The sequence below is a fragment of the Tamandua tetradactyla genome, chromosome 16 (genome assembly GCF_023851605.1).
Source record: "Tamandua tetradactyla isolate mTamTet1 chromosome 16, mTamTet1.pri, whole genome shotgun sequence".
NCBI lineage: Eukaryota > Metazoa > Chordata > Mammalia > Pilosa > Myrmecophagidae > Tamandua > Tamandua tetradactyla.
Genome location: NC_135342.1, coordinates 10,692,310 through 10,717,291, shown reverse-complemented (window position 1 = coordinate 10,717,291; position 24,982 = coordinate 10,692,310). Strand labels below are relative to the sequence as shown.

The 24,982-nt window shown below is 57.7% G+C and overlaps 1 protein-coding gene across 1 annotated transcript in view; it reads right to left on the bottom strand.

The window, feature by feature from the left end:
* Positions 1 to 321: 321 nt before the first annotated feature.
* The window catches only part of LRRC4B (leucine rich repeat containing 4B), a 35,642-nt gene continuing 10,981 nt past the window's right edge, over positions 322 to 24,982 (bottom strand). The window contains 3 exon segments of the mRNA XM_077130947.1: positions 322 to 1,029; positions 1,031 to 2,161; positions 22,341 to 22,672. Of these exon segments, the coding sequence (XP_076987062.1) occupies positions 322 to 1,029; positions 1,031 to 2,161; positions 22,341 to 22,637 (2,136 nt within the window). The 5' untranslated portion in view covers positions 22,638 to 22,672.

The following is a 24,982-nucleotide window of genomic DNA, read 5'->3' as shown; positions in this document are numbered from 1 at the left end:
TCTCCATCCCTGGAGACTGCGCGGCCCGCACACCCTCCGAAGAGTCCATTCGCGGGGTCCCGCGTCCCTGCTGGGGCGAGCTGCTCCGGGGGCGTCCAAGTCCCCGCTGGGCTCAGCTCGGGGCCGGCCTTTCCCCAGCCTTCCCCGGGGAGATCCGGGAGGTCCGGGGCGGGGCTGGGTGGGCGGTGGGGCTCGGGAGGCCGGGCGCCCGGGGAGGAGCCCCACGTCCAGCCCCCACCTCCCGGAGGGGCGCTGGGGTGGGGGCGGCGGGTCTCCGAGGCCCAAGGCCCCGCCCCGGCCTGGGCGCCCCCGGCCCCGGCTTCAGATCTGCGTCTCTTGCACGTTCTCCTTGGAGCCACTCTTGAAGAGCAGAGGTTCGTGGATGGAGTTGAGGCCGGGCGGCCCCTTGCCCCCGCAGCCGCCGCCCCCGGGGTTGCTGCTGTAGTGCGCCTTGAAGGCGGCGGCCACGTAGTGGTGGTGGTTGAGGTGGTCGCGCTCCAGGGCCGGGAGGGCCAGGTGACTGTCCCCGCCCCCGCCGGCCACCGACACGGCGGCGGCGGCGGCCACGGACACGGCGGAGGCGGCGGGCAGCTCGTCCTCCACGTTGATGATCTCCACGGTGCGCGTGGGGCCGTGGTGCTTGTGCAGCTGGTGCTGCCGGCGCAGCTTGTAGAAGGCCACCAGCATGACAGCGGCCATGAACGTGATGGCCACGAAGCAGCCGATGATGATCTTGGTGGTCTTCATGACGTCGTCCAGGTCCTTGAGGGCGTTCTCCGTCACGTCCGTGATGGGCACCGTGAACGCCTTCTCGGTGGGCCTGGAGGAGCGCGGGGCGGGCGCCGCGGTGGACGACGAGGCCGGGCCCGCCGGGTCCCCGGGCCGCCCCCCGCCCCACGCGCCGTCGGTCGTGGGCCCCGGCGGCTCCTTCTCCGTTCCCCGCGGCTGCAGGGCCTCCTCTCCGGGCTGCGTCTCCAGGGTCTCCACCGTCACCGTGGTGAAGTACGTGTAGCCGCCGCCGCCGCCCCCCCACGGGGCCGCTCCCGGGGCCGCCGCCCCCGGGGCCGCCCCCGCCGGCCGCCACGGGGTCCACGGCCGAGACGTTGAGCGTGGCCGAGGCGGTGGTGTTGCCGGCCGAGTTCGTCACCATGCAGGTGTACTGGCCCGTGTCCTGCACCGTGACGTTGGTGAAGTTGAGAGTGCCGTCGTGCAGCACGGAGATGCGCACGCGGTAGGAGCCGTGCGTCATGAGGGTGCCGTTGGGCGTCAGCCAGTTGACCGACGTCATGGAGGTGCCGGTGCGGCACTTGAGCTCGGCCGCCATGCCCTCGGTGACGTTGAGGTCCGTGGGCGGCTCCACGATGACCGGGGCGTAGCAGGTGAAGTGCGACTGGTCCAGCTCGCCGATGTAGCGGCCCTTGAGGCCAGCGGGCGCGTGGCAGCGGGCGCAGCACGTGGTGTTGCTGGGCACGGTCTCCTTGAGCCACCAGCTCAGCCAGAGCACGTCGCAGTTGCAGTGCCAGGGGTTGTGGTTGAGGTGGACGCGCTCGAGCCGGTGCAGGGGCGTGAAGAGGTCGTGGGGCAGGGACATCAGGTTGTTGTGCGATAGGTTGAGCTCCTCCAGCGACTTGAGGTCGTCAAAGGCGTTGCGCTCGATGGTGGCCACCTGCGCATGCATCAGCCACAGCTTGCGCAGGCTGGTGAGGCCCTGGAAGGAGCCGGGGCGGATCAGGTCCAGCCGGTTGCCCGACAGCTCCAGCTCCTCCAGGCGCACCAGGGCCGTGAGGTTGGGGATGTCCTTGAGGTTGCACATGCCCAGGTTGAGGTAACGCAGGTTGACCAGGCCCTCGAAGGCTGCCTCTGAGATGTACTCCAGCCGCTTGAGCTCGCCCAGGTCGAGGCGCCGCAGGGAGGGCACGCGGTTGAAGGCGTAGGAGGGGATGCTTTCGATGGGGTTGTTGCGCAGCCACAGCTCCCGCAGCTTGGACAGGTACTCGAAGGCCTGTGTGGGCACCGTGGTCAGCCGGTTGTCGAACAGCTCCAGGGTGTTGAGGCTGGGCAGCCCGTTGAAGGCGCCCACCTCGATCTTGCGGACCAGGTTCTTGCTCAGCTGCAGGATCTCCAGGTGCCGCAGGTGCTTGAAGGTGTCCGTCCGGATGACCTGCGGGGAGGGGACACCGGTCAGTGCACGCGGTCGGGCGGGCGCGACGAGGCCCCAGGGGTCCGCCCGGGAGGAGGGAGCATTGCCATCTGCATGGGGACCACGGCCAGGCAAGCGTCCCCCAAGCCACGGGAGCCAGGCCGAGGGAGCGCTCATGGACCCCAGGCTCCTCCCGCCGGCGTTTGGGGACAGGCAGAGCCAGCTCTGTCCGAGCGGGAATGGGGCAGGGCGCAGGGCATGGGGACAGACCAGGACGGGGCACAGGGAGCCTTCAGGGTGCATTGGGTTACAGGTATATACCCACTGCCGGAACCCTTCAACTGCACACTTGAAATGGGTGTGTTTATTACTACAACCTCCCGATGGGTCCCTGGACCAGGAAAGCCCTGCAATGCAGAGGGCCCAGCCTCTCCAGAGCATCAGCTAGTTCCATCCCCCTGACCCAGATTATCGACAGCCCCTTCCAGCATGGAAAAGTTAGAAGGGGCAAAGAGAGGGGTCGAAATATCAAAGGGGGTGGTGGAGTTATGCAGAGAAGGTAAGGTCTAACAAATGAGGATGATTGCTGATTCATTAAATTGTTATTTCTTTTAGTCTCCAGTGTCTGAGAGCAGCTAGAAGGGAAAACCTAAAATTGTGCACTTGTAACCCATGTCAAACTCTGAAATCTGTTCTACAGCTAATTGCTGCAGTGCACTTTGAAATTTGTGGCTTTTTTCTATATAGGTTAGTTTTTTACAAAAAAAGGAAAAAAGTTGATTATGATGATAAATGCACAATTGTATGATGATACTGTGAACCACTGATTGTTATACTTTAGATGATTACATGGTTTGTGAATATATAATATATATCAATAAAAAAAGAAAAGTGTGGAGGGCGGACCACAGTGACTCGGCAGGCAGAGTTCTCGCCTGCCATGCTGGAGACCCGGGTTCAATTCCCGGTGCCTGCCCATGCAAAAAAGAAAAGTATGGATTAGAATCACCAGTAATATCTTTATATTATTTCATCAAAAGCAACAAATGTTCCACATCGATGCTAGGCGTTAAGTATATGGGGTACGGTATGTTTTGGGCTTTCTTTTATATTTTTTCATCTTATTATTTTTTGAAGTAATGTTCTAAAAGTGGTTGTGATGATGACAGCATAACTACAAGATGACACTGTGAGCCATCGATTGTATACTTTGGATGGATTTTATGGTGTGTGACTCTATCTCAATAAAATTGCATTTAAAAAATTGAAAAAAAAAATGGGTATGTTTATTATATTAAACTATACCTCCATAAAAGGTCAGACGTGGTGGTCCTGGCAGCTGACCTGTGCTGAGGCTTCCTTGGAGTCTGACCCCATTCTAGGTGCTTTAAGGGCAATATCTCCTTCAACCCTGTCAGCCCCGTGAGAACGGCACTACTGTGAGTCCATGCTCAATACCTGTGATTCTGAAATCCATAAAGTTCTGAAAACCAGAAGAGTTTTCATCACTTTGGCACCACATCCCGTTTGGTGGCAAAACCCTGGTCCGAACGCATGCAAAGCTACTTAAAGCATTTATTGATCCTACACACGTGACTAGTCAAACGTCGCCCTGCAGAGACCTTCCCCCATTTGATTAGGGTAGAAGATCTGCTGCATTATCTATCTCGTGGCATTTATGGCCTTTCTAGTACCCGAGAGCCCAACACCTCTGGCCTTGAATTTCCCACAGAGGAGTAAAAATCACCTCCGTCTCCGCGTGAGGCAGGAACTGAGGGCAGAGCGGTGCAGTGACCTGCGGGGTCACAGGGGGGTCACAGGCCTGGGGTTGGCTGGGGCAGGTGAGTGGAATTGTACGGACCCCAAGGGCAGGCGGCCTTCAGACCGCGGAGGATGCTGGCCTTACGGCACGTTGTGTGGTCACAGCTTCATGGAAATAAAAATGAAGGCAGAGTCAGAAATCTGCCCCCGCTCCACCCCCCCAAAAAAAAGATTGGAAGGAAATACTCCACCATTGGTCTTAGTAGAGAATGCCAGGTATTCGGGCCATTTCTGTTGTTTTGTTATTTTGTTCCCCAAGGAACGCAAATTACTTTTACAATAGGCAGGAAATAACCTTCAAGTACTTAAAAACAAAACCAAAAACACAGCACCCGAGAGGCACCCACAGCCTCAGAGTCCGGACCATCCCTGGCACGGTCACAATCACAAAATCACACGTGTGGTCAACAGTGCCAGCCGCAGGTGTAATTTTAAAGTTCTTCGAAACCACGGCAACACAAAAGGAACAGGTGGAATCAATTTAATAAGATACTTTATTGAACCCACTATATCCCAAATATTGTCATTTCAATACATAACCATGATAAATTACCATCGCGACAGTTTACGCTTTTTTGCACGCGAACTCTCCACAATCCGAGGGCCGCGGGGGTCACGCTCATGGCGCAGTCCCGGGCGGTGGCGGCGTGGGGCTGCCGGTCTTGAGGGGGCTTCTGACCACTTCCTGGGCGCTGGGCAACGCTGCACGGAGGTGGGCGCGTTCCAGATGCCGGGAGCCCTGCATCCTTTGGAAAGGAGGGCTTGGAGCCCGCACAGGGGGCTGGTCCAGCCCTGCAGCCACCCGCGGGGCCGCCGGGCACCGACGGGGTCCCTGCCACCCTCAGGCTGGTGCGGGGCCGAGGCCGGCGCGGGGCCGCGTTGGGGTCTGCCCGCTGCTTCCCGTCCGGCCAGGTCTCGAGGCCCCTGGAAGCCGAGATGGTGGCGGTCGCTCCGGGGCAGTTAGGAGGCTGTGAGCTGGTCTCCTGGTGTGCCTGCACCAGGCCGGCTCCTGGGAGTCCTCACAGGCTCTCACCCCATCCTTGCCCTTACGGGGATGAATTGGCATCGAGTAGCCAGTGCCCCATCGTTGGAATTAGAGCCCTGAGCCTCCCACCCAAGGCGCACGCGCTGCTGTCAGCCTGATACTTGCTGGTTCCCACGCCCAGCCCTAAGGGATGGCGGTCCCAGGCTGCCCTGTCTCCTCCTGTCCATCCTGGCAGCTCACCTGGACATGGCCTCAGAAGGGTCCTTTCACGCCCCCAGCCCACCTGTCTCTCTCCTGCCCATGACGCCCCCAGAGACACCCATGGCTCCCAGCGCACTGCTCTCTGTGGCAGCCTGTGACAGCTACCAGGACCCTGGTGGCTGCGAGACGCTTCCTCTTCCACTGGTCCCTTCCCACACCCACCAAACACAGCAATCAGGCTCTGGCCTCTGGGCCTTTCTTTGCATCTGCTGATCCCTCTGCTTGGAACTCCTTTCCTACTTGTTTTGCCAGGCTCCTTCCCATCTGCCGGTCTGTACCCAGCTCCAGCGTCACCTGCTCCAGGACGATGTCCTGACTCCATCCACTGGGCCCCAGTCCAGGTCAGGGGCCTCCACCCCCCAGGCTGAGCTCACCCACACCAGGTCCTCTGCATCTTTCAATGGCTTACATGGCCAGCAGGATGGGATGTGGACCAACGCAGGAAATGCACAGCTCCGAGTGTGACTGTGGGAGGGAGAGGCCTCCCCCCACTCCTGCCATCCACCCACCCATCCACCCATCCATCCATCCACCCATCCATCCATCCACCCATCCATCCATCCCTCCATCCATCCATCCACCCATTCATCCATCCATCCATCCATCCATCCATCCATCCATCCATCCATCCATCCACACATCCACCCACCCATCCACCCATCCACCCATCCATCCACCCACACATCCACCCACCCATCCATCCATCCACTCACTCATTCATCCACCCACCCACCCATCCACCCACCCACCCATCCACCCATCCACCCATCCACCCATCCATCCATCCATCCACCCATCCACCCATCCATCCATCCACCCATCCACCCATCCATCCATCCATCCACACATCCACCCACCCACCCACCCATCCATCCATCCACACATCCACACATCCACCCACCCACCCATCCATCCATCCATCCATCCATCCACCCATCCATCCATCCATCCATCCACTCATTCATCCACCCATCCACCCACCCACCCACCCACCCATCCATCCATCCATCCATCCATCCATCCATCCACACATCCACCCACCCACCCATCCACCCATCCACCCATCCACCCATCCACCCATCCATTCATCTGTCCATCCACACATCCACCCATCCATCCATCCATCCATCCATCCACCCATCCATCCATCCATCCATCCACCCATCCATCCACCCACCCACCCATCCACCCACCCATCCATCCATCCACCCATCCATCCACCCATCCACCCACCCATCCATCCACCCATCCATCCATCCATCCACACATCCACCCACCCACCCATCCACCCATCCATCCACCCATCCATCCATCCATCCATCCATCCATCCACCCATCCATCCACCCACCCATCCACCCACCCATCCATCCATCCATCCACTCACCCATCCATCCATCCACTCACCCATCCACCCATCCACCCATCCACCCATCCACCCATCCGTCCGTCCATCCATCCATCCACCCATCCACCCATCCACCCATCCACCCATCCATCCATCCACCCATCCACCCATCCACCCATCCACCCATCCACCCATCCACCCACCCATCCACCCATCCACCCATCCACCCATCCACCCACCCATCCACCCACCCATCCACCCATCCACCCACACATCCACCCACCCACCCACCCATCCATCCATCCATCCATCCATCCATCCACACATCCACCCATCCACCCATCCACCCATCCACCCATCCACCCATCCACCCATCCATCCATCCATCCATCCATCCATCCACACATCCACCCACCCACCCACCCACCCATCCATCCATCCATCCACCCACCCACCCACCCATCCACCCATCCATCCATCCATCCATCCATCCACCCACCCACCCATCCATCCACCCATCCATCCACCCATCCATCCATCCATCCATCCATCCATCCATCCATCCATCCATCCACCCATCCATCCACCCATCCATCCATCCATCCATCCATCCATCCACCCATCCATCCATCCATCCATCCACCCATCCACCCATCTTCCCATCCTTCCCGCTGTCCTCTCTCCCCTTTAATAAACACTAATTGAAGCCTCCAGGTGTCAGAGCCTGTGCTGGGTACCACTTTTGATACACTAACAAGAAAGACAACTTCTCATTAATGACTTTCTTTTTTTTTTTAGCCTGCTGATGAAAGTACTACATGCTCACCTTAGGAAAAGGTATACAAGAAGAAAAGAAAAACCAGCCAAAATACTTCTTCCCTGAGTTAACTTATATTAACAATTTCAGTACAACTCCCTCACATGTTTTTTTCTCCGCACACAATGCAGAGATATATTTTTTCATCACCTGTCTTATTTTTACAAAATTGGGATCATTCAAAATATTCTTTTGGGTCCTGAGTCTCTCCTTAATAATACTATATCCCAAGCATTTCCCCAGGCCATTAAATATGCTTCAAAAACATGCTCTGAATGGCTAATAGAATTATTTTGTTTTCTAAAAACAAAATTCCTACCTTTGGACGTTGAGATGGAATTTACAGAATAATCTCTATTTTCCTGAATATTCTCTGCCTTCTCCCATGTCCTTCAGGGAACGTGGCTGTTGCTTAGAAAGGAAGGTAACCTCAGTAACTGCTACCCCGCGTGAAGGAGGGCGGGCACCTGTGCAGCGAACCTGTGGGTGCTCACCAGAAGTTTCTGCCCAGGCAGGAAGGGGCCCGCGGGCCCTGACTTGGGGGAGGTGGCAGGAGCAGACGGGAAGCCCCCCAAGGCCGTGGGCCCGTGTGGACCAGGGGAGGCTGGGCAGGTGGCCTGGGTCTCCATGCCTGTGCTTGAGACTGGGCCACGGGTGGGAAGCAGGGGGCTTCCCTTGGGGTGAGGAGGGGCCTGAGAAGGTCTCTCCTGGCTCTAACTCTGGAACTTTGCTTCCCCCTTGGAGAGAAAATCTGAGGGGGAACTGAGCTTGGCACTCCTCTCAGCATGTCCTCTTGGACACGGATCCCATGAGATGCTAAAAAACACAACAGTGACAAAAAGCTGCAGCCATGAACAGCTGTGGAGGCATGCACGCTCCTGGGGTCCTGGTAGGGGTAAAGGTCCTGTGAAGTCCTGCGGGGAAGGCAGCGTTAGGCTCACTCTGCCTGACGCTGGGTTCCCAAACAAGAGACACCGCAGAGCGTGTCTCCCAGGAAGCCTTTTCTCACTGCCCTGGAGAATGCTGGCGAGGCATGGGGCAGGCACTCGATTGCTTCTTCTACTAGTAATTATAACAATAAGAAAAAGAGGAGGAGGGGGAGGAGGGGACAGCTGTCACTCATCAGCAGGCAGAAGGTGAGGGGACTGTAACGGTTACACTTGAGAGCACAGGCCGAGAAACTGGGGGCAGAGGGATGGCTGGTCCTGGGGCCGGCAAAACTCCCCACCGGAGGCGACCCCGTTGCCCTTCTTAGTCACACTGGTGCAGCCCCTGGGGCCTCCAGTTCCTGCTGACAGCAAACAACCTGTGCTGGGCGGAGCACCCAGGTGTCCCCAACCTGCTCCTTTTGCCTCCCAGGGCCCCCATCCCCAGTCAGAAGCCAGCGAGCCGGGCTGCAGCCTTGAATCTCCCCTGCCCACCCTCTGCCTCATCTGTAGGGTCAGTCAGCCACTCTTGACAGCTCTAGGCCTTTTCGTTTCTTGCCACCATCTTCTCTTCTGTCCCCAACGTACAGCTCAGGCCTCAAGCTCCCCTTGGATCCTCACCCCCGTTCCCCCTTGCCTCCAGTCTCTCCCCTCCTGTCTGTGCCCAGGGCCTTCCTACACCCAGAGCTTCCCTGCCTCTGCCCTGCCCAGGACCCCTCCACGGCTCCCAGTGTCCGTGCGGACAGTCCAGCCTGGCGTTTGGGGTCTGCCTGCCTCTCTTCCCCCTCTTTCCTGGCTCCTTCTCCGGCATCCCTCTCTGCAGCTGTGCCTCAGCCAACAGCAGTCCTTGGAAGTCTCCACTTATGCACATGCTGTTCCCTCTGCTCGGGGGCTTCTCTGTTTTCATCCACCTGGAGGACTCTTGGTCATTCCCTTGGACCCAGCAAAGATGCCTCTAGTCCATTCACTCATTGCTTATCTATTGACCGTCTGCCAGGGCGGTGGGGATAAGGCGGCTGTAAAGGAGCAAGGGTGGACGGGGCCGATTGTTCCCTTCACTGTGAAAGGGCGTCACGACGCCCCCCACGCCGAATGGTTCTGAAGATTCAAGACGCTCGATCAACTTGCTTAGTGCAGTGCTTGGCACCAATGGGTGCCACTGATGCGTGCCAGGCTCTGGGCTGGGCCTTCCACGCCCGTCATCTCACCCTTCCTGCCGCCAGCTCTGCAAGGCAGGTGCTATTTCTCACCCCAGGCGACGCTTGACGAGGAAGTGTTGGGGCCAGGGCTGCAACCTGGATAGTGTCCTTTGCCCTTTCCTTCCTGGCTCAGTCCCCTGAGCCTCAGTGGACCCCGGGTCCACAGATGCCGCGGCCATGCTGCCCCAGGATACGCTCCCGGCATCCCGGGACCCGATCGTCAGACTCCATTTTAGAGGCAAAGAAACCGAGACTTGGCAAGGTCAAGTGACTCAGCAGGGCAGCCCGCTGGGAAGCAGTGGAGATGGGATTCCTGCCCGGAGGGGCTGTTTTCCAAGTCTCCCTCCCTCCCTGGCGCCTCCACGCAGAGCGGCCCTCGTCCTAGCAGAGTCTGAAGGTTGCTCTCCACTCACTGTGGCTCGTCCCAGCAGAGACAGGAAGGGGGCGTGTGAAGTAGAAGAAGGGGCACTCTTAATGGGGGAGGTGTCCCCCGTGCCAGTCACGTTAATAATGCAATTGAAAACTAAGTGGGAGAGGGTTGCTGCTGCAAAGGGAAGCCTGGTTTTATTAAAAGATGTGCTGCAGGGCGGCTTTAAATTGGGGGAGGGGCCTTTATTTTTAGCAGAATTCCAATCTGTCCTCCAGCATCCTCTGCCCCTTCCCTGCAGGGTGCCTGTGGAGCAGCCTGGTGGGTAAGAGTCTGGCTGGGCTTGAATCCTGGCTTTGCTGCTGACCAGCTGTGTGACCTTGGGCAAGTGTCCTAACCTCTCTGAGTCCACTTTTCTCACAGGTACCCTGGCGATAGTAGGAAGCCCATGGGGTTTTGGGAAGCTTGGATGAGATAGTGAGCATAAAGTGCTCAAGATGTGGCAAGCCCACATAATATATATGTTAAATTGTGAATTCAGCTGATATTGAACATTCATGTGTGTTCTGTCTCTGGAATTAGTCAATTTCCTGGCATCTGTCCTCCATCTCTCTCCTTTAGAATGATCTAAAATGCAGCTCAGACGCCACCTCAACCCTCCCATGGTTCCTTATCATTCTCAGACTGGCATTAGAGGCCCTGCAGGACCTGTGCCTCTACCCTCTCCTCCACTCCAGCCATGTGGAGATGCATGGGGTTCCCTATACTCACCCTGCTCCTTTTACCCTCTCTGCCTTTGTACAGGCTACGCCTTGCCTGGGAGGCCACCCTCTTCCTTGTTCATTGGCAAATTCCGATGGCCATCCCTTGGGACGCCTGCTTGATCCCTTGCCTCTCACCCTTCTTAGACTCCTATCACACTGGATTGTAACCTGGTCTAACATGTCTGTCTCCTTGTCTAGCAGTGAGTCCTCAGCAAGGCTCATTTCTGAATGATTTCTGTGTTCTCAGTACCCAATGCAAAGCCTGGTTCATGGCAGATATCAGTCAAGATCTGGTAAGTGGATGGAATGGAATGGACAAGGTGCTTGTTATAGAACACCCCAGCTGTGTTGCTCGTTGTACAACTGCAAGCTTCTCTGCCTGGATGACAATGTCAACATGTTGAAACCCTCAATGACAGAACTTGAAAGCCAAAAGAGCCCTGGAGTTCTGGTTTCAACTTACTCTGTATTTTGCCTTAAAATCAATCTGTCTGATATTGTTAAAGTGGCATCATTTTTCTTTGAGGTAGTACTCATCTTTTTATTTTCAATCTTTCTGTCTTTATGCTTTAGGTATGTCTTTAGGATTTTGTTTTAAATTCGGTCTGAAAAATCACTGTCTCTTAACTGAAAGTTTAGTCCATTTACATTTATTGTAATTACTAATATATTTCTATTTGTCTTAATTTTTTTAGCCTGTTCTTTTTTCTCTTTTTTTAACATCTTTTTAGTTAAGTGAGTTTCTTCTTACTCTACTTTCTCGCTGCTACTGTTTTAGAATTTAGATACTCTATCTTTTTCAATAGCTATCCTTAAATTTGACATGCACATTTAAGACTAAAGGAAGTCACTTTCTCTCCTCCCAAACAACACGACAAAACAATACTGATCCCCTCTCTGACTCAAATGTAATATATCATGATAGGCAGGTTTCTAATAATGGGAAAGGTTGGGAAATGATATTTATTAAGTGCCTACTAGGTGCCAGGTCCTAGGCTAAATGCTCTGAGGTCATGATCTCATTTAATCCTCTCAGAAATCTTGTTATGTAGCGGTTGCCCTGCCTGCCATCATATTTTACAGTTTACAGCTGAGGAAACAGATTCAGCGAGAAAGTCATTTGCCCTAGGTCTCACAGCTCCCAAACAGCAGAACCAGGATGCAAAGTCTACTTCTTCTGAATGTAAATACCAAGGTATCCACCATACCCACCCACTGGTAAACTAGGAATGTGGGGCTGTCGGTGGGTTTCCATGCGGTCTTTGAACTGCAGAGCCCGTCCATTCATACGTTAACCTGTGCATTGATTTGCTCATTCAGTAGACATGCTTTGGGTGCCTGTTATGTATCAAGTGTCATGCCAGACTTTGTGGACCCAGAATCGACAAGACAGATGCAGCCTTGTCTTTACAGAGGTGGACTGTGAGTGGAGGGGAAAGACAGCACTAGTTAATTATGCAAGTGATAAATTAAATGGCAAAGGTGGGAACGGAGCACAGGGCCTACCCTGGACGCAGGGAGAAAAGCAGGCCTGGAGCCTCTCCATGGCACAGTTTGAATCCTCCAGATAGGTGATCTCAGGGGCCTCTGATGTGGAGGGCTGAGCCACCCTGAGGGCCCCTGACAAAGTGGATGGACTCTTGAGCAAGTCAATATCCTTGCCTGGGGCTGTACCCAAGGCCCCTGGGAGATTGCAGAGAAATGAGGCCTGGCTTCAGTGGACCCTATCTGGAAGGTGCCAGACCCAAAGACCCCGGACAGGAAAGACTCTACACTCAAAGGCTAATTGCTTGGCCAGGGGGCCTGGAGGATGCTCAGCCCCTTGGGGCCCTGCCTCTAGCCATCACCTAACTGCCATGCCCCCCACTCCCCCTCATCCATTCTTTAGCCCGCATTTGCAGAGCCCTGTCGCCGCCCCTTTGGCTCTGTGCTGGGTCCGGGTACAGGTAGGAATCAGGGAAGGAGATGCCTACAAGACCCCTACAGGGACAACCCTCGGCCCCACTGGGGGCTTCTCTCTCAGCTTTCAACCCACAACAGCCTGTTTGGAGAGCTTTCCACTTCAGTGGTGGTGGGAAAATGTTATTAAAGCTTTGAAGAAAAAAACCCACTGTGTTCTGGTGGGATATTAAGAAAATAAACTTGTCAAGAAATCCCTTATTAAAAATTTAATCGTGGTAGGCAAATGATTAAATGAATTGTTCATCTCAACACTATTAGGATAAATAGTTTTATATGTTTTGAATGTAATGAACCACTAAAAGTTTAGTAAACTTACTGTTGAGAGGGTTTTTAAAAAATTTTTGCATTCATATATTTACATTTACGTTATTTTTTGCACCAACTGTTTTTTGGCAACTCTAACCTTCCTTCCCTCTCGCGAGCTGAGGGCTTGGATCTGCTCTGACTGGCGGGCCCGTGGGCTCCTACCTCCTCCCCGAGCTGCTCTGGCCTCGACTCCACCTCCTGGGGCCTCCGTCTCCCCCTTCATAAAGCAGGGATAGGCACGGAGCCTGGAACAGAGGCTGGGAGGGCAGAAGGCAGCTGTCACCTCCCTCAGTAAACCCTGGTGCTGTCACCGGTTCTATCACTGTCACTCCCTCCTCCCCAGAATCCCCAAGACAGGCCCCTCTGGGTGCTGCCGGCCTTCGCCATACGATCCTGGCCAGGCAGGTGCCCAGTGGCTCCGTGACCCCGCTCAGCTCTGAGGGTCATCCCTCTCTGCGCCTCAGAAGCAAATCCCATACCTCTTGGGGCCTGTCCCCCACCTGCCATCAGGGCTGCTGGAAAGATTATATGTCTTTCACATGTCCAGGGCTTAGTGTACTGCCTGGACCCAGGAGGTGCCCAATCGTTGCCCACTCTGGCTCTCCCCTCCTTTGCCCTCTTTGCCCGCCTCTCCATCAGAGCCCCTGGTCATCCAAGGCTCCCCAAAAGGCCTTTCTCCTCTCAGAGCCTCCTGACCATCCCTGCCGAATGGGACCTCTTGCTCTGAGCCCCTGCACCGCTCACTCCTCCAGTCCTTCCCTCCCTCTTTCCATTCACTGGCCCTGGGCTGGCCCTGTCCTGGGTGTCATCCCTTGAGGAACCCAGATGAGGTCTGACCCTGGCAAGGAGACAATGCAAACGCCCAGGGCTCTGGCTGCACCAGGCACCCGGCGCTGTTTAAGGCGGGGGGTAAGGGACACCTAAGGCCACCCCCACTCCCACCCACCTCAGGCTGCTTCTGTTGTCGCCACTTAACACTCGCCTCCGCCTGTGCTCCGCTCCTACCCTGGCGCCCTGCCCGCTGGCTTCGGGGGGTGGGGGCAGCGATGCAACCCTGAATTGCTCCCAGGCCTAGAGCAGGGATTGGCTGTGTCACCAGGGCGCGGGGGTCCGACGGGAGGAAGGGGCAGTGTAGGCAGCGGGCACGTGAGCTCCAGCCCAGCCGCCCAGTTCTCTGGGACCACAGGGCCAAACACCCAGCACCCAGCAGCACAGACAGACAGACGCACAGACCGGATGGACGGTGCTGAGCCACACCCGAGTTTGCTGTGGCAGGAGGGGGGTTCAGTGCCACCCAGGGGCCCCACAATTGCGAGGAACTTCAGGACTGTGAGAGAACAACAGGCCACTGCAGAGCTGAGGGGTGACAGGACGCTGGGAGGGGTGTGGGGACAGCTGGAGGCCAGAGCCCCCGCAAGAAAGACGAGGCCTGCGCTGGGCAGGGGGCAGCCTCCGCTGGCAGCTCCGGGATGGCTCAGCAGGACCTCGGGCCGCGGCAGCTTCCAGCAAGGAAGCTCTGGGAACGGTGCGCGGGGAGCCCAATTCCACTCACTGTGGTGTGGGTCTGGGCAGAAGACTCAGTCTCTCTGTGCTCAGTTTCCTTATCTGTAAACCGGGTATGACAGGGTGACTGTGAGGTTGTCATTCACCGGCTGTGGAAGGGGCTGGGAACCTGCCTGTGGGCTGACCCCCGACGCTGCCCCACCGCCTGTGCGGGAGGGGTCATTAGTTCCCTTTTCTGGACAACGGGACAGCTTAGAGAGGTCGCCCGGAAGGGACAGACAGCCCAGAGGGAGCTCCATGAACTGAAGGAGGGACGTGCTGGCCAATGGAAAGGAGGGCAACACCGCACCCTCTCCTGGGGTTGTTTCGAGGGTCAGAGGCCCCAGTGGCTCTGTAAGGGGTTTGGTGTCTTAACTTGACAGCTGCATTTTGGGCACCTTTGGTGTCGTGTGCACCCAAGGCTGAGGCCAGCGATAACTGACAGAGACCTGCACGAGAATGAGGCCCAAATCCGGGGTGCCCTGGAGAGCAGTGGGAACCGATTAGCATGGGGCTCAGACAAGGCCCCTCCGAGGTGGTGGCGTTCACTGAGCCGAGACGGTGGACGATGGCAGTGACACTCCGACGCTACCACTAGCCAGCCCTTCTTTACAAATTCTGCCTCCCCAGGGCCTCGGAAGATGCTGGGCACGCAGTAGCACTCAACACAGGTCTGTGCAAAGAAGGAGTGTGGTGCATCTCCTCAGCAACCCCGCGCTGGAGAGACTGCTATTATCACCATTTCGCTAACATCAAAACAGGCCCAGGAATCAACCACAGCCACCTGAGGGCACTCAGCCAGGATGCTGTGGAGTCCTGAGTCAAATGTCTTCCATCATCATAGACGCCGCCATTAAGAAAGTGGACGAGAGCTCGGAAGAGTGTTCCAGGCAGAGGGAACAGCATGTGCGAAGGTTGTGAGCTGGGAACGGGCAGGAGGCCTGAGGCCTGGGGCCTGGAGCCCTGAGGCCCCGGGGGAAGGAGGAGCCAGGCGTGAGGCTGAGTAAGGTGGCCACATCCTGAGGACCGTGTGGCCTGGTGACAGTGACAGAATGCCCTGGGGGCTAAAGCTTAAAGAAGCAGACGCTCCCGAGTGCACCAGCACCCTACATGCAGGATGTGTGCTCTTCTCCAGGCCACCCCCTGCCAGCCTGGGGGGAAGGGGCTCTGTGGGGGTGGTCTCAGACCACTCCTGGGCCTCGCCTCCAGCCTCTCAGTTCCTCACCTCAGCATTTTCATCCCCAAGGTCAGTGGGAGATTCAACCAAAGTCTCTTACGGCTCCAACAGATGCCAAGTCTCAAACCAGGCAGGGTCAGAGCCCCAGGGAGCCATCCAAATGCCAGCTGGGAGCACAGGGAAGTAAATTGTGGGGCATTCAGATGCTAGATTGTTACAGAGCTGTAAAAAATACACAAAAGAAAAAGCCACAGCCACATGCCACGAGGCTGAATTTCCCCAATGGGGGTAGTGCTGGCCCAGGAGTGTGGGCCGCGTGGCCACGTGCCTGTGTTCAAAACCAGGCAGCCCCTCCTGGGGTCAGAAGTCAGGGGAAGGTGGCCTGGGCTGAGAAGGGAGGGAGGGCATCAGGGACAATTCAGAGCCCTCCTTATTTCACGGCCTGAGGCATGCACAGGGCTCTTCCCTCCTTGGAGTGTTTTGTGCTCTTTTCTGTCATCCATCAAAAAGGTTGAAGAGAAAGCAACCAAGTTGAGGCATCTCATTTGGCAGGTGTGGAAACCGAAGCTTATCCAAGGGCCCAGGGGGAGAAAGGGACCCCCGCCTCAGTGTGCCCCCAAGGGAATGAAGGAGAAAGCAGGGCTGGGGATGAAGGCAGGGAAGTGACACTCAGGGCTGCTTCTCCTCCCTGCCCAGATCTCCGGTGTCCCCACAGGCCCCTCACGGGCCTGCAGGCAGTGGGCTGTCTTAGTTGACCCTAAGAGAGGGCCCTTCTAGATCTCACTATCTCCCTCCCTCCCTAAAAAGCTATAACTGGGAAAAGTCTGCCCAGTCCAAAAAGCTGTTCTTCATGTGACTGCCCAGAAAATCTCAGACTCATGGATAGCTGAAAAGCCCTTCCTTGTGTTTGCCTTGGTAATACACTAGGGTTTTTGGTTTTGTTTTGTTTTTTTAATTTTCTTTCTTTGCAACAGCTTTAATGTCCTGATGCGGCGCCCCGTCGGTGCCTGGGCCTCAGGCTGGGCAAAGAGCAAAGCATCACTGAGTGACCTCGGACCAGGGACAGGGAGCCCCCTCCCTTCGGCTTCGGCCTCGGTAAGTCAGGGAACATCATTCACGCTCGGGGGAAACTGGATGCTGGAAAAACATCCCCAGACCTGCCTCCAGGTAGTACCCGAGGAACTTTCCCTTCTTTTCCTTCTCCAGGGAAAAGCGATCAAATCCCAGCATAAACTTTCTTCTTTGGCTAATATAACATTTTGTACCTATTATTTGGACGTTTCATTTTTCTTGATTACAAAATGTAATAAATGTGCTCGCCTGAGAAGATGCAGACGTGAAGGGAAAACGTAAAGAAGAAATGAACTATCTCCCATAATGCTACTGCCAAGAAAAAGCACTATTAACACTCCTCGATGTTCCTTAGGCTTGGCTTTTTTTCCCTCCAATTAATTTTTAAAAACAAATTGGAAATCCTCCTTGTATCCTTTGTAAGCTCGGTATTATATTTTGGGAATTTTTAGCCGTCACCCGATTTTCTTTGAAACTGCATTTTAAGCAGCTGCATAATATTCCACCGTAAGAAGGTACAGTGATTCGTTGAACTGCTCCCCTGTTGTCAGGGGTCCAGGCGGTTTCTCCATGCTGCTGTCAGGGGCATCCTTAAACACAGCTCTCTGAAGCACCACCAAGGATTTCCTCACAGTGGGCGACTGGCTCCTTAGGACAGGATGGTGTGTCCTGGTCAGGTGCCTTCACAAACATTGTCCCTGTGAGCTGATGGTGGGTCCCTGGGACGGACGCAGGGCAGCTGGGAGAGCTCCAAAGCCCAGAAGCACTTGATTAAATGGGGTGTGTGGAACGTGCCCCAGGGTACATCTGCAGCTCCCCAAGGGGTCCTGAGTGAAGGTCTGTGGTGGGGACTGCTGAGGCCACCCGGTGTCAGAGCCCAGGGGGTGGGGGTGGGAGACGGGAGGGCATCCCTGGGGAGAATCCTGCAGCCCTTCAAAACACAGGGTCGGGTTCGAGTCAAGAAAGTAACATGGAACCTGTTGTGCTTACATCAATTAAAAAATAGACCCGCGCAGAGCCCCAGTGAGCATTCTGCAGAGAACAGACACAGCAGAAAGTCTCGTGGCAAACACTTCAGGGTGGTTCTCCGTGGGGAGGAGGGGGAGAGAGGGGGGAGGTGGGACAAGGCCTCGGGGACCAGGTGGGGACAACAGGCCGGGCCCGGGAGCCCATGCCTGGCACGTGACATATACCCAGGGATGGACCCCAAGAAAGTCGGGGGCAGGGGCGGTGGCATCAGACCCAGCTTGGGTGGCGCTGGGGCAGAAGGCAGAGGGAAGTCGAGTCTCCCAGCCTCTGCGCTGGAAGGCAACAGTGTGAGCTCTGGGCTTACACGGTCCAGTTTGAAGTCAACAACAATTTGGGGACACACAGAAGGCTCCTGATTTTAAAAAACATACATTTTGCCCATGAAAAGCACTAAAACAACCACTTGACCACCAACCATGCCCACCGTTTCACAGAAGGGCATTTTAACCAGCCGCATAGCCCAGGAGAGGCTGGGGCTGTCGTTCAGTGCCTTTAAAATTCTGCAAATTTTCCACGTGGTCTGCCCGCAATTTCTCCTGTCCACCTAAATCCTCATCTGGCTACAGTCCCCCCTGGGAGCTCGAGAGCCGACCTTGCATTCGCCAACCCCACTGACCGCGCGCCCGCGTGAGCCAGGCTCTGCTGCGGGTACAAGGACGTGGCAGGAAGCAGCATGAAGACCCCACCCTCGCGGAGGTGACAGGCCACCCACAAGCAAGCAACCCCAGGACACAGACTCCCGAGTCAGGACTGAGCTCGTCTCTGCAGAGGTCCTGGGGCCAGGCCTGCTCTGGGTGCAGGTTCGGGGCCAGGGAGGGACGCAATTGAGTGAGTGAGCCCACAGAGCTCGGGGTGCTCTTCTGTGAGCTCCCCAAGAACTAATACCAAGGACAGACTTCGGCATGCCGTGGAGAACAGGCCCCGAGGACTGTGTTTATAACAGTTAGAAAGTTGGAGGTAACACCTGTGAGTGGGAACACCGTGCCGCCACTCAAAACCATGCTAGAGAAGCTTATTTGGTGACCCGGAGAAAAATGCTCGTGTTGGTGCTACTGGGGTGACGGAGCTGGGTGCAAACTGGTGTGAAATGGGGTGATCCCATTTTTTTCTTTGAAAACCACAACACACGCAGGGAGCAAAACCACGCTCACAAGTGGTTTCACACTCGCAGCCCTGGCCTGCGCGCTGAGGCTGTGCCAAGGGGACTACCTGGGCCGAAGCGCATCCAGGAGTCCCAGGCCTGTGGGACTGTGCCGGCTTGCCTCCCTGTCTTTTTACTTGGAGATGTTTTCTAAATTACCGTGTATTCATTCTGTAATGAATAATTAAAATATATTTATTTACATATGCATGGAAAGAGCCAGGAAGGTATTAAAACAAAATGTAAACAGCAGTGTTTACATCTGTCCCTCCAGCTTCTGGGACTGGAGGTGACAGCTTTGCGTCGTTGTCGTTGTGTGTGCATGTCTCAAAAGTTATTTGTTTTAAAAGCGCCTATGATTGTTCTTAGGTGGCTCCCGTTGGCGACAAAGGAGGCGATTCGCCGGGTCACCCTGGAAATGCACTGACTGTCCACCCTCAAGGACCTGGGACCGGGGAAAGGTGGCCTCCAGAATTGGGATGCCAGAGCCCCAGGGGTGAGGAAGGCAAGCGCCAACATTTCTGTTGGTATTTTCCATCCTTTAAAACTTCCCCTTTTTACGCCGAGTGGGCAGAGTATGCGCAGGCAGCAGGCCTGTGTGCGGCTTACGAATACATTACGATAGGTCCACAGTTGGGCTTACAGTTCTCACAGGGGTCCAAAAGATTTGGGGACCACTGACCCCAGAGAGGGGGCGACGGGGACACAAGCCAACAGACCTAACACGAAGGGCCGGCACAGAGCAGGCGCCCTGATCACGGTTGGCCTCCTCCCTATTTCCCCCCACTTTCACCTTCCCTCCCTCTCCCTCTCTTCCCCCACATTCCCTCTGCTGGAAAATTCTGAGGTCTCCACATCCAACATGCAAACCCAGCTCTGCCCTTTTTCAACACCTTCCCAGCCAGCACCTCTTGCCTGAGCTCCTGCGCCAGCCTCCTTGCTGGCTTTCCTCCTTTTGCTTCTGACATCCTTCCCGCGTGGCAGCCGGAGACCTCAGTCAGAGGCTGCCTCCCCCCGCCTGGTCTCACGCAGAACATCCCAAGTCTCTCCGGAGGCTCACAGCAGCCCCCGTCCCCCACCCCGATGTGGCCCCACACGTCTGTCCCTGATCTGTCTCTGCCTTCCCCTTCTGTCCTCTCTCCTTTGCTCACTCCTCTCCAGACATGTCTGCTTGCTTGCTGCCGCTATCCTGCCCCAGGGCCTTTGCACTTGCCAGGACCATGCTACCTCAGACATTCACAAGGCTCATCCCCACCCCTCTCCCATATGTTGCTCAAATGCTGCCTCCTCCAGGAGGCCCACCCTGACCTCTGCAGCCAGCAGCTGGCTCCTGCATGCCCCCCGCCCCCGGCAATCTTGCTTGCAGCCCTCAGCACCCTCAGCACAAGGTACAACTCCCTTATCCAGATGCCTGTGTCTAGAGTGTGAATGAGTGGGGGCAGGTGCATAGCCTCTTTTGCCCAGGAATGTATCCCGAATGCCGCCCACACAGTGGCCAGGCAGAGAAGTTTATGACCTGGAGGTGCACAAGCAAGGTCTGGGGTACTTGGAGAGCTGTGGGCCCAGAGGAGAAGGGTCAGTTGGGGCAGGCTCCCTTGGGGCCCAAGAGTGAAGAGGGGCGCCCCCAGGCAGAGGGCATGGACTGAGCAGGGCATGGACTGAGCAGAACCTGCCTGCGTTGGGAGACACTAGCATCCCCCGCAGGGCTGCGAGGATCTGGTTGTCAAAAGGAGTGGCGGGGGGCCATGAGCAGGGGACTGCGCCGGGGGTGGGTGGGAGCGCTTCTGGGGCAGGGCCTGGAGGAAGGCTGGGCCGGGGAAGGGCGAGGAGGTGGCTGGGGTAGTTTACCAGCGTCCTTGAGGGTCTGCAAGTGGGAACACGGAGTCCAGTGCCCAGCATGGTACAAGCAGACACTTATGAGCAAAGGGCACCGGCGAGCTCTGCTGCAGGGACCCACCAGGGGTGGAGCGCTGGTTGTGGACTCACCCCGCCCCGGGGAACGTACCCTGATGCTCTCGGAGCCCTCTCCGCTCCCTGCTGCCATGCTCCAAGCGTGCATGCAGCCCGCGTGCCCTTCCATTGCTCCTTGTTCTTTCTCTCCTAAAAGGGCAGCGGCCTGAGGGCAGGGCAGGCTTGGTCCGTCTCGGCCACTGCCCAGGACAGTGCCCCCTCTCTCCAGTCCCACCACCCTTCCTTCCTGCACAGTCACGTGACCATGCACAGCCCTGTCAAGGGCAGCACGGGCAGACCAGCTGAGGCCACAGCTGGAAGGAAGTGAGAGAGACTCAGAGAGAACGGATAGAGAGCCTAAGGAGAAGGAAACTGGTCGGGGGCCTTGGTCAGGGGGACAGAGGTCTCCAGTAGGGGTCAGTGACGGAACGAGGCCCTGACCACAGGTGCCCCTGTCCCTGCCCTAATGTCCCAGGAAGGGGCGCCCTCTCTCCCACAGAGGGGAACACTGGCCCCAGGGTCTCTAGGATAGTCAGTTGGGGGCTCTACTGACCTCACCCACCCCTCACCCCTTCACCATCCAGGGAGAGACCAGGAAGAAGAAATGCAGCTAGGGAGAGGGAGGTGAAATCTTGGGGTCCGGGACCTCCAGCCCTGGCACCTCTTCTCTCCTGGTTTTAGGGTTCAGAGGGGAGTAGGGACCCACAGAGAGATCCACCAAGTGCCTTTAAGACAGGGGTTCTCAACCAGGGTTCAGTTCTGATCCCCAGAGACATCTGAGAGGGGGTGCTCCTGGCATCTAGTGGGTAGAAGCCAGGGATGCTGCTAAATGTCCTACACTGCACTGGATGGCCCCCCACCCATGATCTGGCCCCAAATGCCTCCAGACCCAAGGCTGAGGGGTCTGCTTTACAGTAACGCTGCTCTGTCCCCAAAGCGTCACCCACGGCCTATTGTAACCATAATCATAATGAATAAAACAGCAATGACCACGACGTCACCTGGGAGCTCACATCTCTCTAATTCCCGCGTCAGCTCCAGGAAACAGGGTGTGAGCCCTTATTTCACAGAAAATGACCAGGTGACTAACGTGCACCCGCTGAGTGATTGCCGGGCGCCCGAGTCAACCCTAAATCCCCGGCGAGGGTGAACTCCGTCCTGAGGCCAGCCCCTCCAGCTGGAGCCTGTCCTCATCACCCGACTTCTCAGGTGACCAGTCGGAGACTCAGAGCCCACCTGCCACTCCCCAAGGCCACGGCCAGACGAGCCAGCATGGATGGGCCCAGGCCCAGGGTGTTGGGTGCTATGGAGGGTAAGCAGGCAGCCCTGCTGCTGGGGCTGGTGCCCGAGAAAGCCCGTCGACCTGAACTTTGCCACGGAGGCCCTGGGCCGTCGGGGAGATGGGGGGCGGCCCTGGCCGGTGGGCAGAGATGAGGGGCTGGCGGCCCGCGTGCCCCACCCCCAAGCCGAGCACCACCGCCCCCCCGCCCTACCCCTCCCCCCGGCCCAGGACAGCCTGCCCTCCGGCCGCCTCACCTGGATGCCGTTCTCCTGCAGGTTCAGGTACCGCGTGTTGACAGGGATGCTGGCGGGGACCTCAGCCAGCTCTCTCCGCGTGCAGATCACCCGGCTGGCCTGGTTGCTGCAAGAGCAGGCCGCGGGGCAGGAGGTGGCCGGTGGGGAGCCCCCTCCGGCGGCCGATGTCACAGCCACGCCGCCCCCGCCGGCTCCCAGTGGGGGGGAGAAGAGCCAGAGGAAGAGCAGGGCCCCGTGGGGCCAGGGCATCCTACCAGGCGGCAGCGGGGGGCACAGGGAGCCGCGGGCGTGCGCCATCCTCAATGCTCATGCTCCAGGGGGGCACCGGGGGGCTGTGCGGGAGAGAGGGGAGAGGGCTTCGGTGAGCCGCCGGACGCTGCCCTCACATCCCTGCCCAAGCCAGGTGTGCTGGGGTGGGGCGGCACCCTCTCATTTCCTCCTCTCCATAGGTGGGCCAACTTCCTGCCCATTTTGCAGTAGGGGAAACTGAGGCTGGGTAGACGGGCACTGGCCCAGCAGGCCAGGAAGCCAGAGTGTGAATGTAGGTTCGAAACGAAGTCCTTTGCCTGGTCTCATAAAGAAAGGTAATTCAGTGGATGGAGACGGACAGGCAGATGAAAGAGTGAAGCAAAAGCCAGGACATCGGATTAGGCTCCAGTTTCCACCACAGCACCCTCCTCTCCACTGGCCTGGGTGTCCCAGCCCTGCCCCCTGCCCCCCACAACCGGTCTGCACAGAGGCCAAGCTCCCCAGTATCCTGGGCCAGCCCCTGACGCTTGGCCTCAGCCCCCAGGCCACCTGCCCCCCCCCCCCCCTGCGGCCAGCTGCTTCTCAGCCCCCTTCGCCCTGCTCAGGACCCTGGGGCGGAGGAGGGGGGCGGGGCTCACAGCACCTAAAGGCATCTGAGCTAGATTCAAAGGGAGAACTTGGGGAGAAGATGCCAGCCAGTATGGCTGTCAAGGTGACAGGAGAAAGGTAGGCAAGTGCTGAGGGGAAAAGGGGCAGGGGAGGCTGGGGTACAATGCTGGACGAGGTGGCTGAAGATGGCTTGGGACTGCAGGCGCGGGAGGATGGACAGTGTCCGGTGGGGTCTGAGCCAGGAGCTGCCGCAGGAAGGAGCCAGGGAAGGAGCTGTTCTGGGAGGGGCGTGGGCAGGGGGAGTCAGATCGCCTGAGAAGCTGCTGCCAACCCTCCTGTACCTGGCCTCCGGACCCCCTCTCCACGGGACAAGAGGGGGCGGGTGGCCAACCACAGGGCTACTGATGATAGTAACAACCCTGCAAACTGACAAAGCCCCTCCTGGGCACCAGGCCCTTTGCGTGGCGGCGCCACTGAGGCCCCACAATCACCGTGGGAGGATGCTGTCAGGGAGCCCCATGCCAAGATGGGGACACAGAGGCTGGGAGGGGGGGCCCAAAGCCGCTGATGGAGGGACAAAGGGAGAGTTCCACCCCGGGCCTTCCCCCAGTCTGCTCCCTCCCCGCGGTGGCTCCGAGCACACGCCAACGCGCCCCACAGCGCTCCCGCCACTCGCCAGGCCCGAGTCCCACGAGATGGAGAGCAGTCCACGCGGACACGCCCCCCAGCCCAACCCGCTCCACCAAGAGGAGGGAGGGCCCGGTCCGCGTGGACACAGACCGCGAACCCGCACACGCTGTCACCCTCTGCTGCAGCTGCCAAGATCATTTTAACCCAGCTGCAGATGTGCATGTGGGGGGCTGGGAGGCTAGGTAGGGTACGTGTGAGAGCAAAAGCCAGAGGGAGAGGTGGGTTCTGTGTTTGTACCCCAGACTCATTTTTCCACCTGAAGGGCTGGAAATGTCTGCTACAAATGTCGCCTGTAAGGGAGGGAGGTTTGCCCGCCGCTCCCGCCTCCTCAGGCTGGTGCGGACCCAGCCTGCACCCTCGGAGCTGAGGGGCCAGCACAACCCAAGCGGGGCCAGTACGTGAGGCTGGGGACCCAGGGAGCCAGGCTGCCCTCCGATGGGTGCACCTTACCTCCTCCAGCCCCCGCCCCATGCTTGCAGCCGTGGCCGCCCTTCTCCCTCTGCATCTGTCCCCGTCTCTCCTGCCCTGCCCCCCATCACAGCTTCTGCGGGTGGCTCAGCCTCCTCCCCTTCCCTCCCTCACCCTCCGCCATCTCCTGTCCTTGTCTCTCCCTACCCCCAGCCCAGCACCCCCCACCCCATCCCCAGAGGGAGGGACACTCACCCCGGTGGTGGCTCGGCTTCCGCTGGGCCCCCCCCTCCACATGCCTCCAGCCCGCCGGCTGGGGTCTCTGCCTCCCCAGTTCTCTGGGGCTTCCCGTGGAGGTGATGCTGGGGGTGGGGGGGGCGCAGGGGCTTCTTGGGTCTCCCCGCGCCCCCCCCTCACCTGTCGCCCTTCCCACCCCCTGGGGGAGGCTGTCCGTCTGTGGGCCACTGCAGCACTGCTCTCCTTCTCCCTCTCTGCTTGCCCCTCTGGGCTCCTTCCACCCCCACCCCCACCCTTCTACCTTGACTCTCCCCCTGCCGCCAGCTTCCTTCCTTTCCAGTCCAGGGACCCTGGCCCCTTTTCCTGTCTCCCTGGCCCTCCTGGCCCTCCCCTCCCCCTGGTTCCTGGCCACCTCCTCTGGCCCCAACCCCCGCCTTCAGGCCACCTCA